The following is a 17,838-nucleotide window of genomic DNA, read 5'->3' as shown; positions in this document are numbered from 1 at the left end:
GCGTGTTGTTGAGGGGAAACAATATTGTTTCAATGTCTTATTACTGCATCCATAAAACTCGTGTAAATGGACTGGATTAGATTGGATAAACCGCTCACCTCTGATAGCAAAAAACATTCGAGTTACTTTGTCTTTACACCGCTATACTGATCTTATGAAATTATGTAAAAATATTTAACTAAATAAATAAATAAAACTAAACCAAGGATTGTTTACACTTGCTTGTTATCTTTAATTAAAAAAGTTATTAATTATATTTCTGAAATTTCCTCAAGCACGATTATTTGTATTCAAAAGCATCATCAGTTAATTTATTAATCTTCACAAGATTACTCGCAATTGACAATGAATGAAATGCATTTATTTCTCGAAGTGTACTTAGCCTCATCAACTTTTTTTAAATCGTCTCTTTTTATCGTAGTCCCTTTGTGCGCTATATGTGCTCCTTTGAGGACACATGTCAAATTTGTGCAATTATTATCAAAAGACAAACTAAAATAAATGTTTTACTCTTCTCCACTTTTGAATTTCCAAGCCCTTTCTTTGTTCGAGTATTGTTCGTATAAGAATCTGTACACTTTCCCAACTATATAGACGCTTAGAGACTGAGATCATAAAATTTTAATAAGATAAGTAATCACTTCCAATTTCAATCAATCTTTGTCGCTTGGAGGACGATACGATGGGTCACTGGTAGAGCGCTCACGTCTAGTTTCAGGCATCCCTGGTTTGATCCCGCCAACGCAAATTTGTGGGGGGGAAACACTGTAGCCGCAGTTTTCTCGGGGCTTTTTCATTTCCAAAAACATTCTCATTCCGCCAATTCTATCATGATCATTCACTTCCATTACAGTCACCATGTTTTCTTCTCTTATCGTTACTGGAAAGTAAAAAATATCCAGAAAGCAACCAAAAGTGTTGTTGAATTAAAGCAGTACTGAGAAATCGGACTATTCGATTACGCATATAACAGTGATGGAATGGGACATGGGTCACTTGGGTCTCGACTTTTGTCCGAGTCATTCGGGTCCGGGTTCGCTTCTCAGACTCGGTCTGATTCGGTGACTGAACGAACCCGGACACCAAATCATATCCGGAAACTCAGATACACCTGGTGACTGAGAAGCAACCGAAATAGCTCTGTAGAATTACTGCAAAAATTTTATTTATACTTCATTAATGGTGTTCACTGCTTGAGCTAGGCACCCGATACTTGATGTGACATTTCTTAATCAACATTTCATGTTTTGAATATTTCAAATATAATTTCATGTTTATTCGTATTCAAGCATGTGGTTTTTGATTATAGCCTATACAAAAAAGAATTAACAAAAACTGATTAACCTCAGCGGTATTTTTTATGTTCTAAACAAGAAGCTTTACAGATCGATTAAACATTAACGATCTCTCATATGACAAACATGTGACTTATCTTTTCTTTGTGATTTTGAATGTTGGTACCCTTATAAGCGTTGTAGTTATCTTTCAGTGTAACACTTGACACAAGGAAGCAAGCAAGCGTAAAATAAAATTATATTTAGTGGAAAGGCGATGAAAGAGGAGAGAATCAGGTTTGTTAGAACTGCATTAGTAGCCTCACACAAACTTCTCATGTATATGACAACATTCCATCTCTGGGTTCTATCGAATCATCGGGTCACTCCGGATGATTGGTCATGGTTTCTCAGTCATGGGTTTTTCTGGGTCTGATTGCAATGTCTCTTCCGAGTCATGTTACACGAAATTCGTGACTTATTCCATCAGTGGTAGACTATCTATATGGCAACATCAAACATGTTATAAGAAAAACGAAAAACAGAAATATGGAAAGATATTGAAATATCAAAAAAAAAAAAAAAAAAAAAAAAAAATTGAATATTGAAAATATGAAATACCGAAAACATCGATTCGTAAATATTTCGGTATTGATGTTTAGATATTCGAAGATATCTTATGAATGGATCAATATAGCGAAATATCGCACAGCACTAGTTAGGATGCAGATAAGCATGTAGCCACACGTCTCATATAGACTCGTTCTCGCATTATCCAAACAAACGATGTTTAAATACACTGTCTAGTATCAAACTCGTTATTTGGCTTGGTCTTCAAAGTAGAATTTCTACCACAGAATTATTGTGGTTTCTGAACCCGCGATAATTTGTGTGCTGTCAATAATTACCTTTGTTATTAAATATAGAAAACAAGTGACGTTCTCTACCTGATCTTTGCTTTTTTCATCATATACAACTCAAGCTCGCATTATGATATTACGGCTCGTATTGGCCGTAATATAAGCCCAACATTTTGTTATCATCTCAATTCTGAAAAATTAGAGTGCGTTATATGTTCCCGACCTTACTAAAATTATGACACTTCTTCATATCATATGCTGCTTCAAGAAAGTTGATTCATCATTTTGGAATAACGATTATACAACAGCATTGTAGAAACTAGCCATATTATACAGCAGCGTTTCCCAACCGGTGTGCCGCGGCACACTAGTGTGCCGCGAATGGGCCGCTGGTGTGCCGCGAGGAAATGAAAACAAAATTATTAATTATATAGGAACCTAATTGCAAGACAGGAAATATGTGCATTTAAATTTCACATTACTATGAACCTCTACAATGAAAAAATACTGTAATTGTACTATATTATTATAGATACATTATTACTACATAGATTGTATTTCGAAAACAGAATTTTATTAATATTTAAAATTCTGACGTATATTAACCATGTTAATAAATTATAAGTTTCACACTGTGTTACTTATCTGTTCATTTTTAATGTTGAAAAAAGTATTAATTATCACTGTTATGATCATTATTGTTTCTTTATTGTTTCAGATTATTTCGTAACTTGAAATTTTAAAATCTCATTATATCCTTTCGACAAAGCAAACACTCATACAAATTACCGCAATTCTGTTTTAAAAGTACAAGAGATTTGTTTGTTCGTTCGTAATTTAGTGATCATCCTTGTGACAGGTTGGATACATTCTTCGAAAAAGAAAGCGTATTTTTTAAAAGACTGAGTTCTATATTTCATTGGAATTGTTTTCTATTTTTTTAATTTGAATGAAAAGTAAGTATAATGATTTACGATGGAGGAAAACCAGTGATTGAGCTTTATTCTTTGTGAGAAGGAGGTCAGTAATCAAAGAAAACAAATACGACGGTATTTTCTATTTACAAGTAATAATAATAATAATGATAATAATAATAATAATAATAATAATAATAATAATAATAATAATAATACCTATGAGTGTGCCGTGAGAATTCAAGTTAGACCCGTAGTGTGCCGCAAGTTGAAAAAGGTTGGGAAACGCTGTTATACAGCATTGTCGAAACTAACTTTCGGTAGTTAACAGAAGTGGTTTGGCAACGGTTGATGACTGGCAAAAATCAACAGGCAGTGCAAATTCTAGGGATGAGCACAAGACGAGTCGAGAAAGGATTTTCCTGACAAAATTCGAGTCGAGACACGGCTCTTCCAATTGACAAATATACATTTTTCGAGTCGAGACATCGCTTTTACAGCACATTTTCGAGATGAAACAGCCAGAAATCTTGTCTCGTGCGCATCCCTAGCAAATTTTATAACACATTAAAATATGTTAGAGCACTCAAAACAATTAGAAATACGTCAGATGCACATGTGTGAAATTGTCCCCTAATAAATTTCGATTCAAAGCCAAAATCAATCATTTGTATTCTATTTGTGATTGATTCTTTTGAAGAAATAATTTATTTCACCAACAAAAACGAAATATTTAAAAAATAAAGCTCATACTTCACCCTATCCTCAATTTTCAAAATTTGATTCAAAACTAGGAACGCGCACAAGACAAGTCGAAATTTAAGTCTGTCTCTACTCATATGAAGAAAATGCCGTCTCGACTCGGCGAATTCAAAATCTAAAGCCATCGTTTGTTTGAAAAATATAAAAATAAATTTTTACATAATACATATGTATATAGATACTTTATACACACACACACACATTATTTATATTTACATTATAAAGATATGCTTGGGCCTTGAATCGAAATTTTGAAAATAAGTGAATATCGTTTCACAGTGTGGAACTAAGACTTCCAAACTATGTGAATTGAATACTCAAACATGAAGTAGTGCATCTGTAAGTACTTGTTGCAATAGAGTAATAAGATCAAAGATAGAACCTGTTACTCGGACGCTGAATTCATATCAAAAAGCCATTAGTCGCTGTTACTTATCGTTTTTATTCTATGTCGATAAAGGTTGAAACTAAAAATCGTTTATTTCAACCACTTTCGGATTGAATAGAGGCCTAAGGAAGAAAATCAAACCTATTTTGGGGACACTGAATTAATTGCTAAAAACCACATCTTGATAGCATTTACAGTTTTCGCTTTACGGAAATCAGTGCTGAAACCGGAAGTAATAGTATATTTTAGTCAATTTCGGTTTCGGTAGAGTTTGTGGATAGTCATAACATGTCGTCTTGAGACGCTCAATCGTTTACAAAAAAAAAAAAAAAAAAAAAAAAAAAAAAAAAAAGGCTTTTGGCTATCTATTACCGACATAAGTTAATGGTCATAAACAATGAAACCGGAAATAATAGTAAATTTGAACCACTTCTTGTTTTGGTAGTGTTGTGGATAGTCATATTATGTTGTCTTGAGATACTGAATTGTTTGTAAAAACTGTTTCTTGCTATCTGTTACCATTTTCGTTCTATGGTGAAAAAGTTGAAACCTAAACCGGAAATAGCTAATTTGAATCACTCCCAGTACTAAAAGAGAATTAACGAAGCAAGTGGAACTTACTCTTAAAACGATAAATAGTTTTCAAAATACCGCTTTTCTATATACCGGTATGTTACCGTTTTCGTTCTATGGCGATAAACGTTGAAACGGGAAGTGTCTCATTTTAACCACTTCCGGTTTGAATAGAGAGTTAACGGAGGAGATGGCAACTATCCTTAGTATTCTGAATGGATTGCAAAAATTCGCATCACGATATCTCTTGCTGTTTTTGCTCTGATACTTGTCAAGAGATCGACAGCGCCCCTTATGCACAGCATAGTTTGGAAGTCTAAAAGAGGGATCAGTGTGAAGTTGGCCAAATTAATTTTGTAAATATATATTGAATTGTTTCGAAACGAACTATTTTTTTCAAAGCTGTCAATAACAAAGGATTGATTTTGGTTTTGAATCGAAATTTAAAAAGGGAGAGGCTCCATACACATATGAAAATACCGATATATTGTTTTTGATGCATTTATTTTTACACAGTCGTGCAACAGCATTATCATTCTGTGCATACATATATTCAAAATTGCGAGTAATATGAAAAATTACTCCATTTTACGCAATTAGGTGAATCGTATGATGTATACCGATGCTTGAGTCAAAAGTTACTCGCAGTGGTTGATGTAGGTACATATTTTGGAAGAGGTTTCTCATAGTTTTTTTAAGGGGGCGTTAATCTACGGCTTAAGTGGAATCCAAACCATATGAGCTCCCACCGGGAATCAAATTCGAGTCTCCTGCGCCGAAGACGCTTATGCTAAGCATATAAGCAATAGCTTATAGACTATTTTGTGTTTACATAGCGTAGACATATAGTATCTAAATTACTACTTTGAAAAAAAATGGATACACTGTAACAGCTCCTTTCTCCATAAAAACAACACTGACGCCCACCGCTGTTGCTTCATGCATGTATTTACGTTACATGCTTTCTTAATAAACAAACAAAAAAATCGAATTTACACCTTTCATCTTTTTCTGCATCTCATAACGCATAGGGAGGGAGTTCATATATAAAAATATACTCTTTAACATGTAAGAGTATAGTTTTTATATATAACAATAAACTTAGCAAGAAATCTCACTATACTTGTTTTCTTCATCCGAAAAAGAAATAAAAAGTACGGCTCTCGTTTCCCTTATATTTCCTGGACGTGACATTATGTTGGGTAATGGAATACACTGTGAGGATCGATCTTTCATGTTGATTTATGCACTAGCCCAGAATCTTAAACTTTCCGATAACGCGGACCCCCTGTTCATTCTGGAAGTGATCTGCGGACCCCCTTGTAATGCTAATTTGAAATTTCACATGCTATTAAAATATACTAATTAGAATTATTACTGACAAGAAAAAGATTCAGAAAATTTATGCAATAAGTAATTTATTCTAAAGATACATGATTGTTTCCTAGTGAAGGATATTTCAATTGAAAATACAGTAAGTTTCAAGACTAAAAATCATTTTTTTAAAAAAGGGAATTCACTTGATAAACAACGTTCTCAAATCTGTGGGATCACTAATGTGAGAAATGAAATTCTTTGTGTTTTTTCCATAATTGCATTGAAATGTGGAATCAGTGATGAAAAATTTCCGGAAAATTTATATTGTCTTCATCGCTAAATAGCGTTATGACTCCACACCGATAGTACATGAAGGTTTAAAGGAGTAACGCATTTCAAAATTCCTATGCTGGATAAAGAATTCAAATTTTTGTACTTTACCCGTTAATACATTGTACAGATCAAAGGTATACGATATGAACTTGTGTGCCTGAACTCCTCTTTATAACGTTGTGTATACGCCACTGGGGGTTCTTGTGTTCAATTTGAGTTGTCATTTCTGAAATCTTTTATTAAATCTGTGCTGAGCAAATGTATTTCATTGCAAGTCCAGTATCACGTGAAAAAAGACAAGCAATATACTGCAAATACCGAAAAAAAAAAGTGTTCTCAGCAATCGGCATTTTCGCTATTCAGCGTTCTTTACCAGAAATGGAACGATTAGCTTCAAACTCCTCTTCCGTACAAGCTGCAGATTACTAGACAGTGGTCAGTGGTGTCAGGTTACTTAGAGGGATGGAAGTATCGAAAAAGAAAATTCCTACGAAGGTCGCAGACAAACGACATCCCACACCCTCTGCCCCATCCTGCGCGAGGAAAAAAAATAAAGAAGGGGAGGTAAACTTCTAACTCAATCTTCCAAATCGGGTTCGACAACACTGCCATCTATTTTTGTAAATTTCGTAAAAACTGAAAGCTATGCCCCCTGCGAACGTAAAATTGTACTTCTTTCTGACGACACTATTTCATCCCTTTAGACTAACCTTAAGGGAGCCTGTTTTGTAAACAACATTTGCCGACAAACTTCGTCTTTTTTACGACTGAATCCAAACAAAGGTTCGGCGAGATTAAATCTATCGAAGATGACTTCTGTTTTCTGTCACTTTTTTTCAACCAACGTTGAAGAAGTCCCAGTCCATTCACAGATACAATTATAAAGGTAACCAAGAAAGTTCTGTCGCTTTCTGTGGAGGTCTGTGTTCAATTAACCCTCACACCATGAAAAATGAAATGAAATCTTTGTTTAACGTCCCATGGTTATGCCGGTTAGACTAAAGGAGACGGTGATGATGAGAATGAATGAAATGGCGGAATGAAGAAAGTGGGAGGAAACGAGAGAACCCCGAGGAAACCCACGCAAACGGTGTTTGTCCACCACGAAGTCCACATGGCGCGAGCTGGGATCGAACCAGGGACCCCAAGCACCGGAGGTGAAAGCCCTACCACTGAGGCACCGCGTCCCCCCTCCCTCACACCATGAGTTGAATGCCAATGGGGTAAGGCAAAGGTCAGTTGGTGTGGGTATATCCAACATACTACCTGGTTGTGGCAGTTCTGTTACACCGTGAACTTGCGTAAGAACAGAGTGAACATGGGACCTCCACAGAGCGTCATAAGGGCGAGTTCAAACTGGGGTCAAACGCTGCTGCAGCGGGGCAGAAGATATGCAAGACCTTTGGTGAGGGTGCCGTATCGACGCGGACAGTGCAACGGTGGTTTAACAAGTTTAAGGACGGTGACGAAACACTCGAAGACGCACCACGTGCTGGAAGTCCAAGACGTGTACAAAATGAAGATCTTCAGGCAGCAATTGAGGCAAACAGTGGCCAGACATGTGAGGAACTGGGACTACAATTCAGTGTGATTGAAGAAACCATTCGGCAGCATCTCAAACTTGGGAATTGATGGGTCCCACATAATTTGACTCCGGGCCAGAAGGCGACGAGAGCAGGCATCTTTCTTTCTTTGCTGTCTCGTCTGAGGAAGGAGACATTTATGGACAGGGTGTTGACATGTGATGAGCAGTGGGTCCTGTACGAAGCTCCCCGGCGCCGTCATCATTGGTTAGCATCCCATGAACCGGTTCCAAAACAGCTGAAATCAGCACTGCACTTGAAGTAGGTCCTCCTGCTTGCGGCATCGTGCATCGGGAACTGCTACCAGCTAGTCTCACCATAATGAAACTGTGTATTGTAAACAGTTGAGCCGTGTTCAACAAAAACTCAAAACTCTGGAGCCAGCACTTCTGAATCGCAAAGGGTCCTTCTGTTACAGGACAACGCTAAGCCCCACGTGGCTAGGATGACCCGGGACACCATTCTACGCCTTGGATGGAGAACACTTGCATCCGCCATACTCCCAGGACATTGCACCGTCCGACTATCACCTGTTCCATTCCTTTGACAATCACTTTCGAAGACGCCAGTTCAAATCCCTAGTAGAGGTGCAAAATGCACTTGATACCTTCTTCGCTTCACGGCCCATCAAGTTCTACCGCGATGGAATCCATGGCCTTCCAGAACGTTGACAGATCGCCGATGCTGATGGGAACTATTTTTGATCTAGGTACGTCTTAGGTGACATATCAATGTTTGAATGTGGTGGGTGAAAAAGCGAAAGAACTTTCTTGGTTACTTTTATAATAGAAATTCAGTGCGACTGAACTCTCAAACAAAAATCCACTGATGTGAGTATCCTCAAAATTTACCAACAAAAATTTGTATGCACGATTTCCAGAAACCCGCAAATCTGGAAATCCGTAAATGTTTTTTTGTATCGTACAGGATTTCCGAGTTTGGTAGTATGTTGTGACGTGTAGTCACATATTTAAAAAAAAGTTTATTGTGAATCTTATTGCAAGTGGTAATGTTTTGCTTATTCAATAAGAGATGGCAGCAGTAGTAGTCTTACTGCTTTGTGTGCTTGACCACGCCTTCTCTTCCCCGCGGCTGTCGAGCGCCGCACCTGTTGTTTGTTCATAAGGGAAAGTAACATCGGATAAGAGCAGATGGGACTTCTGTTGAGTGTTTATGGTTACACGAAGTTCAATTTTGGCTTCCGTCATGCTGTGTTAAATTAAAACGGAAAAGAAGAAAAATGGAGTGCATAAAAGTTGTAACACGTAACTAAAAATCTAAATTAGCTTGAAAGTGAATACGTTGAAATTATTTCTTTAAAAAAATAATCCTTAAAGATTTACTAAAATAGGTTAAACAAAGGGATTAAATTGTCCAGATTTAAAATAATAATAATAATAATAATTTTGTCTTACAATTAAACTTGCTTAGTGAATATAATGCAACTTAAATATTCAAGATTAAAAAATCTGGTGCTTAAATTTGTTGTTATAAACTATTATATAAAACTGATAATAGAAAGATAAAGGCATATGTAATGTTATTTAACTCACGGTGAGGAACTGTTTTTTCTTGTTGAAACTAGTTGTTTTAATTCTCTCTTTTTGCATTTTTGTGCGTGAAATTTCTAAAATCCGTTTAAGATTCTTAAAAGTGAATTATCATTCCTTAAAACTAATATGTTTATTGATTAAACCATATAAAATATAGAACGATAAAACTTCAAAAACGATAAAAATGGTAAAAAGGGGAGTAATTGAATGTACTTAAAACGGTTATAAAATACAAGAAGTAATTTCTTCAAATAAAGGGGGAATTAAAATTTAGGTTTTGTTGTTTAAGAATTTAGGAACTTGTTGAAAAAACTTTAAATTACTTGAATTAAATTCATTGAAAATGAAATCCTTTATTGCTATGCGAATTAAAACCAGTTCATTTGACTTTAATTAAAATGAGTCGTGCACAATAGATCCTTAAAATTTATTAATGGCTTTTGACACTTCTGATTTAAAATATATACTTAAATAATTGCGTGAAAGAGTTGAGTCAAATCGGCAACCCCTTTCTCCTATAAAACGGAAGTAAGGACGTAACTGCTGAGTTTTGGTAAGTATTGATTTTTTAAAAAAAATTTGTAGATATTAGTTGGATGTACACTACACTGAATGTTGAATGAGAGTGATAATGAATTAAATTATAAATGTACCTTAAAAATAAAAACTGAGTGAATGAATTCCGAACTAAAGATTGTTAAAGTTGATATTTTTGGAATTTCAAGCAACGGCAACAGTTGAACTTTACCATCTTGCAATTTGATATATTACTACATTAAAAGTTTGTTTAAGATAATTTACTTTACTAGAAGACTTCTCTCCTGCAAAATAATAACTTTGATAAATGATAATAAATTGTTTGAAATTTAAATGTCCTTTTGATTATTTCAAGAAATTTCTACTCTTTTTATTAGATAAGGTTAAATTGTGCAGTGCACATAAGTGAAAGTTATGTGTGGAAGCTATTGGATATTTTCTTGTGTTTTTCTTTTCCAGGATAAATTGCATTTTCCGCGTTTAGGTCTTGAAATATGCATATTCATATTCATATTCATATCGTCTTTATTGCAGAAACTTCAGAGGACATCTAAAGCATTACAATCGTCAGATCTTAAAGTTACAGATTAAAATGCATATACAATATTTACAAAAGGAAAAAATTGGATACATAATATTTACAAATATGGATACAGAAAAGAAAGAAAGAAAAAATATATAAAGATATAACTGTAATACATATCAATTGTAATTCCAATACAAAGAATAACGATCACAACACAATACAATAGATAACTACTCGTACTATACATGTCTATTTATTTCTCTCATAGTTCTTCAATTTTTCACTTTAATTGCTTTGTAATTTCGTAAAACTCTTCTATATCATATATTGGATTATCTAATAAGAGTGATTTGAGTTTACTTTTAAAAGTACCCACTTCGGTATCTCTCAGTGCTTTTGGGAGAGAGTTGAATAATTTTGCGGACGTGCCAATAAAACTCTTTTGTGTTTTGGTATAATTGTAATACACTGCCATTATATTATCTTTGTATCTTGTGTTATATGAATGATACCTGGAATGTTCAGGGAAGTTATCTCTATTCTCTTTTACATACATTAAACATTGAAAAACAAAAATAGCAGGAAGAGTCATTATTTTGAGCAGCTTGAAACTAGGTTTGCAGTGACTACGAGAAGGAAGACTACATAACAATCTGACAGCTTTCTTTTGCAGCTTTAAAAGCTTATAAATGTTATAAAGACAGCTGGCAACTGGCATATAAGACAGCTGGCAACATTAAACCTTTATGCTCTTTAGTTGCGAGGAAAAATAAGTTCAGTTATTTTACAAAACGCGTTTGCGCATTACATTTAACAGAACCGGTGAATTCCTCATGTATGCAACAATGTATTAGTATGAACAACTTTTCTCATTTATGAAAAGGAAAAATCCCTACCAAGATTCAGGTTATTCGACTGTCATTTGACCTCTGTTCTGAAAATCGGTGGTGCAAGCAGCACGTTTCTATAGACATTCGAAAGCGGAAAAAAGTGCTAATGTGTCGATAAATAAACAACTTGTATCCTTCAATTATCCAGATTTTGTATGTTCCTTCTATTTCATAAAGAACAACGGTGTTAGGTAAGATTTTATGTATTTACGGACTTTTTAAATACCCATTAAGTATGAAAGTGGCCCGATTATTATTCACTTGACTAGTCACAAAAAGTGACTATTTGGTCCACTTGAGATACCGTGTTTGACATGCTTGATTTACACTAAACTATGAATTATAATGAGCAGTATCTTCGGAACAATGTTTACTTCTGAATAATTTGCATAACACTTTATTTTAACGTCATAAATGAAGTAGGAATTTCTGTGTGAGAACTAATGCCCCAACAACTTAAGGAACTGCTTCACAGCACGCTGCTAAGCACTACACCTACATATGATATATGTATTTTCTTATCTAATCTTGATTCAGATGAAGGGCGCGGAGGCTCAGTGGTAGAGTACTCACCTCTGGTGCGTAAGATCCTTGGTTGGACCCCAGCTCATGCCAAGTGGGCTTTATGGTGGACAACACTGCGCGTGGGTTTACTCGGAGGTAGAGATGCAAGGGCTCGGAAAAAAATGCTTTTTTGAAAAAAAAAAAAACTTTTTTTTCTGCTTCACTTTTTTGCTTGGAAAATTTTGGGCTTTTTTCAAAATTTTGCTTTAAATTGATAAAGAAGACTTTTGTTTCGCTCCTCTACAGCACAGGAACTCATTTGATTAGTGGTTGATGTAGATAATAATATAGAACCTCAAAAATAAACCATGAATTTGGAAAAGATTTTTTTAAAATTCTTAACATATTTACATTATGAATTCCAAAGGATTAACCAATATATATATAATAATTTTTTAACTTCTTATACACAAAAATAAGTACTTTAAAAAAATAGAGAGAGAGACACAAATAACTAGCAAAATTTTATGTAGTATTTTTACTTCAAAATATCACACACCCTCTTTTTGAAACAAAAAATAAAACGTAAGAGAAATACATTTATATGATAATCTTAAAAGCTGCACATCAAGAGCTTGGTTTTGGGTGGTTCTGTACATTCTTGAAATTTTTTCGAACAAATTTTTCATTCATTGATCACATACGTAATAATGTTACCACCTATCAGGTGCTTGGAATCTGCAAAACCGGTAAAATTCCGAATTCTATACTGCACTGAATGTTTCTTAAGCTTGTTCAGAATCAGGAAAGTACTAAATTTTCTGTTGATGGATCATATGCGTAATAGACTGCTTATCTGATCATGCGGTTTCCTAGACTTATAACTACCATCACGGTTTACCTGGTCCTGAAGGTTTCTGAATTTTTAACGACAGGAATTTAACATATCATTACGAAACTTAAAAAGAAAAAAACTATGGAATATATTTAAGAGTGGAAAGAATCAATCACTGTTCCAATTCACAAGAAAGGCGACAAAACTGAATATAATAATTATCGAGGCATTTCTCTTAACATTCTATTAACAAGAATGGTTCCATACGCAGATGAAACTTGGAGATTATCAGTATGGATTTAGGGAAATCGATCAACTATCGACCAGATATTTACTGTTCGGTAAATATTCGAAAAGAAATGGGAATATATTGCCCAGTACATCAGCTGTTTATTGGTTTTAAAAAGGCTTACGACTCGGATAGGAGGGAAACATTGTACAACATTCTTACAGAATTCGGAATACCGAAAAAGCTAGTTAGATTAATTAAAATGTGTTTAAATGAATCCCAAAGTAAAGTCCGAGCAGAAAAATTCTTGTTTATGAGCTTCCAAGTCGAGAATGGCCTGAAACATGAAGATGCGTTATGCTATTATTGTTCAGCTTTGTTCCGGAGTACGCTATAAGGAAGATTAAAGATAGCAACCAGGCCCTAAAGCTGAATTGTATTCACCGGAAAACAATAGAAAGAAATGCAGAGTCCTTATTAAACGCTTGCAGCGACATTGGTTTAGAAGTAAATGCAGAGGAAACTAAATACCTGTACATGGAAGTTCAACGGAAAATGGAAAATTATGGATGCGTTAAAATATCAAATAATACTTTTGACAAAGTGGATACTTTCAAATATCTGGGATCAATATCCACAAAGAAATTAAATGTCGACTGAAATCAGGAAATTCGTGTTATTATTTAGTCCAAAGTATTTTGTCGTCGCGAATTCTGTCGAGGAATTTAAAGCTTAAAATATATAAAACGATAATCATGCCTGTTGTGTTTTAAGATTTGTGAAACATGGTCGCTTGAGGGAAGAACGCAGACTGAAAGTATTTGAAAATAAAATCCTGAGACGAATATTCGGATGTAAGAGGAACGGGAATGAGGGAAACTTCATAACGAAGAACTGCATAATTTATACGGTTTACCAAACATCGCTACGGTCATCAAGTCTAGGAGGCTCAGGTGGGCAGGTCATGCAGCCAGAATGGAAGAAGGTAGGAACGCTTTCAAAGTTTTAACTGGAAATCCAATCGGACAACGTCCATTAGGAAGACTTAGGCGCAGATGGGAGGACAATATTAAAATGGATCTCGCAGAAATAGGAATACAAAGTAAAAACTGGATCCAGTTGGCTAAGGATTGAAGTCAGTGGAAAGCTTTTGTGAACGCGGCATTGAACCTTCGGATTCCATAGGCCATAGAGAGAGAGAATATATTTAAGTTAAGCACAACTGCACAACAAACATGAGTGAGTGGTTAGCTTTGCGTTTCTATCGGGAAGTCCGGGATTCAACCGCGCACTCGACCATTTTGACAAACGTGTTTCTTAATTGTATCTGTGAATGTAGAGATAAGGCGTATACTGTGAGTTCTGGCCGACTTCCTTTCTTTTCGTTTTTAAATCGTTGTTATTACTAATTATCAGCAGTGACGCACTTGCGAAGGGGGTTAGGGTGGGGATGTTTTACGGGTGAAGCTTGTACACCGAAATTACAGAATTTCTAGAACAAACGAAATATTTGTTATGCCTTAGGTATAATAGGTATTTTTAGAAAACCAATAAAAATTAGGTATTTTTAGAAAAACTAAACATTAATAAGAAAAACCCCTCCCAAAATACTTTTCTAAATCCGCCACTGACTATCAGTATAAAATGGTCTTTAAGGTTGTATCCGGAAGGTTATTGCTGAATATACAAACAAAACGAAATATTAGTTATGCTTGTACTCATAAACTCCCAAATAAAAATCAGGAAATTTTAGAAATAACAAACATTAAGCAGAGAAACATCTCCCAAAATACTTTTCTGAATCCGCTACTGATTATTTGTATAAAATGGTATTCAAGTTTGTATTCGGAAGATTATTGTTAAATCATTGCACAGCTACATACTGACAAACGTACGCTCTGACGCATATATTAAAAAACAAAAGTTTAACTAATGTGCTAGAAGCTAGAGTAGGAACACGGATGACTAAAAAGAAATGATGTAGAAAAGAAAATAATGTCGATAACTCAGAAGTTAAAATAAAGTTAAATATCTTTACAGTTGCCCTCAAATACTACGTACTTTATGTTTGCTTTAATTCATAAAACATGTGTTCCATCCATCATGATGGTGAATTCCAGAGCGAAATATAGCATTTAGGTCACGATATCTTATTTAACTTTAGAGTAAGTATACTATAAGAAAGCTATTTAAATAGAAAAATCATGAAAATAAAAAAAGTAAAAATTTCCAAAACTCTCGTATTTTTTCCCAAAAAAGCCGTCTTTTTATGTGCATAAAACCATCGATTCAAAAAAGCTGTTTTTTTTGCATCTCTATTCGGAGGTTCTGTCGTTTCCAACCATTTTCTTCATTTCACCATTTTACACATTATTATCACCGTCTCCTTTAGCCTTAATGCATAATCGTGGGACTTATAAACTATTAGTCTCATTTCATTGCTTTATTCAGTTTTCGAAGTATTATGTTAATATTACGGAAAAAATAAGAAGTTCAATCAAGATATAATTCTATTAAAATTCGGACGCTATACTGGAGGGATTCAAATATCAACTGTCTGTTTGGCGGGGTCCATTTTAAACAACTGGCTACCAGCACACGCAGCCTGTTTTTCTGGGGCTTTGTGCTTTGAATCTGAACCAAATTCAACCACCAGTCATTACATGTAACTAACAGAATTATTAGCATAACTCATCTCAGACCAATATATGAAATAATGAATTTAATACTTACTCTCCCGCTAGTACTTCGCTTCCATCTGCTGTGTCAGTAGTTAATATTTCACTACCATTTGATGGGTCATTAGTTAATATTACAGCTTCACCTGCTGGATCACTAGTTAGCATTACATTACTGGCCGCTGCATTTTCCTCTTTGCTGACAGTTTCCGTCTCTTGGTCTTGCAAAAATTCTGAGTCAGGAACAATTGTTTCTGATTCTAATTCATGAATAACAGGTCCCGTTGGTGATCTCAGGCTGCCCTAAAATTGAATACGAAACTTGAAATGTCACATTTTGTAACATTAACACTGTAGCACAACTTATGAAAAACTATGAAATCAATTTAACGTCTGAGCAAAGAACTTACTACTACAGTTTTGGTAATTTTCATTGCCTTCATCAAGTATACCCATCACGAAGGCAATATAAATTGTTCGAACTGTAATGCAGTTTATTATTAGTACATAATAATTAATGTTACTTAGAGCTTCGGTCAGATTTTGTTACTTTCTCTCAGTTAGTATGACGAACTTAATGTCGTATTTGAATTCCGTTATCTCTCAACATAGACAAAATGTTCAGATTATGCAAGTTGTGAAAACCAATCTTTGTGCAATAAACTCCAAAGATAGTAGTTTTTGCTCTTACAAAATATCATGGTTTATATATATATATTATTCGCTTTAAACAAAATACAAAAAGTTCTAAGGAAGTGTAATTTTAACACTGGACCAGTGCCCCAGAAAAACTCAACAGGTTATAAAAGTTTCTTCATTAATCAGCTTGAACAAATCTATGAAGTACCATGCACATGCCAAGACACTTATATTGGCATGGGAAAAGGAGCAACACTCGCATTACATTGAAGACGATCATCCCAAACACAGCGATGCCCCAACACTGGGTCTATCAAAATACTTAAAAAGATCCAAAGCATAAAATCGATAAAGTGAAAGATCAAAAACCTTCATTTATAGAAAGATAGGTATGAGACTTTTTTCATACAAACGAGTGGATCGAAATTAAATTTGGACATGGACAGAAGTTAGGATAACATCATTGATATCTTCACCGGCATCACCAATCACTGAAGAAGTAGCAGAAAGATTTAAGGCGTGTTCTATGGAGCAGCTAGATGCTTTTTGTTTGTAAGTGCAAACATTTAATTTCGATTTTATTTTCCTACTGAATACATTTTCCTACCTATGTCTCGAAAATGCTGATAGCTGTCAGCGCAAATTAGACGTTTAATATAATTTTCTAAATAAGATTGATAATTTGGAGGAACAGGAGTACCTCTTGAGTTTACTGATAAGATCGCTCTTCAAGTCTTTTACATTACAATCCCTGTAAAATTCACAATACGCAGTGCATGAAGATTCTTGAATAAAAGACACCCGGAAAGTTCAAATTAGATGAAGAAATTCCAAATAACCTAGTAATTCATACGAACGAACTCACCTTGCATCCGGTGCTATTGTATACCTGTTAAAACTTCGTACTTTCTATATGCTATGCTCCATTTTTGCAGTAGTAGCGTTCGAGTCCATGGTCTCAGTGCGGGTCAAACTATAGAAAATACTAAATTTTAACAAGAATATAAAAGCACCAGATGAAAGGTGAGCCAAAGTGATCAATAAAATCAAAAGGTACCCTCTGTACCTCCAAATTTTAAGATTCTTTAGAAAATTATATTAAATGTCGAATTTGTGCAGCTATCAGCATTTTCAAGACAGGTAAGGAAGTGTACTCAACAGCAACATGTGAATTGATATTATTTAAATATGCATCCTGGAGCATCTATAAGTTACTATAGCAAAGTTATTACTATTTCAACTGTTTATGATTTACGACGATCTTTTAGTTTTGTAAACATTTTTTTCTTCCCTATTGACTGGCTGTCATACCCGAACGACGGAGTGACTGATATATGACTAAATTCCAGTTTAATACTCTTAAATGCTACATTATGATTAGAATCGGATTTACGCAAAATGCTTTTATCTTGATATTTGATACACAAGGTATATATCTCAAGT

At 34.7% G+C, this 17,838-nt stretch overlaps 1 protein-coding gene across 6 annotated transcripts in view; it reads right to left on the bottom strand.

The window, feature by feature from the left end:
- The window catches only part of Hsf (Heat shock factor), an 86,093-nt gene that overhangs the window by 34,456 nt on the left and 33,799 nt on the right, over window positions 1-17,838 (bottom strand). For all 6 annotated transcript variants that reach the window (XM_081761700.1, XM_081761719.1, XM_081761729.1 and 3 more), the window contains exon 6: window positions 15,812-16,059. In XM_081761700.1, coding sequence (XP_081617826.1) covers window positions 15,812-16,059 — 248 coding nt within the window. The remainder of the gene's footprint in view (window positions 1-15,811; window positions 16,060-17,838) is intronic.

This window comes from Thermobia domestica, chromosome 1 (genome assembly GCF_964235325.1).
Source record: "Thermobia domestica chromosome 1, izTheDome1.hap1.1, whole genome shotgun sequence".
Taxonomy (NCBI): Eukaryota; Metazoa; Arthropoda; class Insecta; order Zygentoma; family Lepismatidae; genus Thermobia; species Thermobia domestica.
This window is presented reverse-complemented; position numbering and strand designations above follow the sequence as displayed.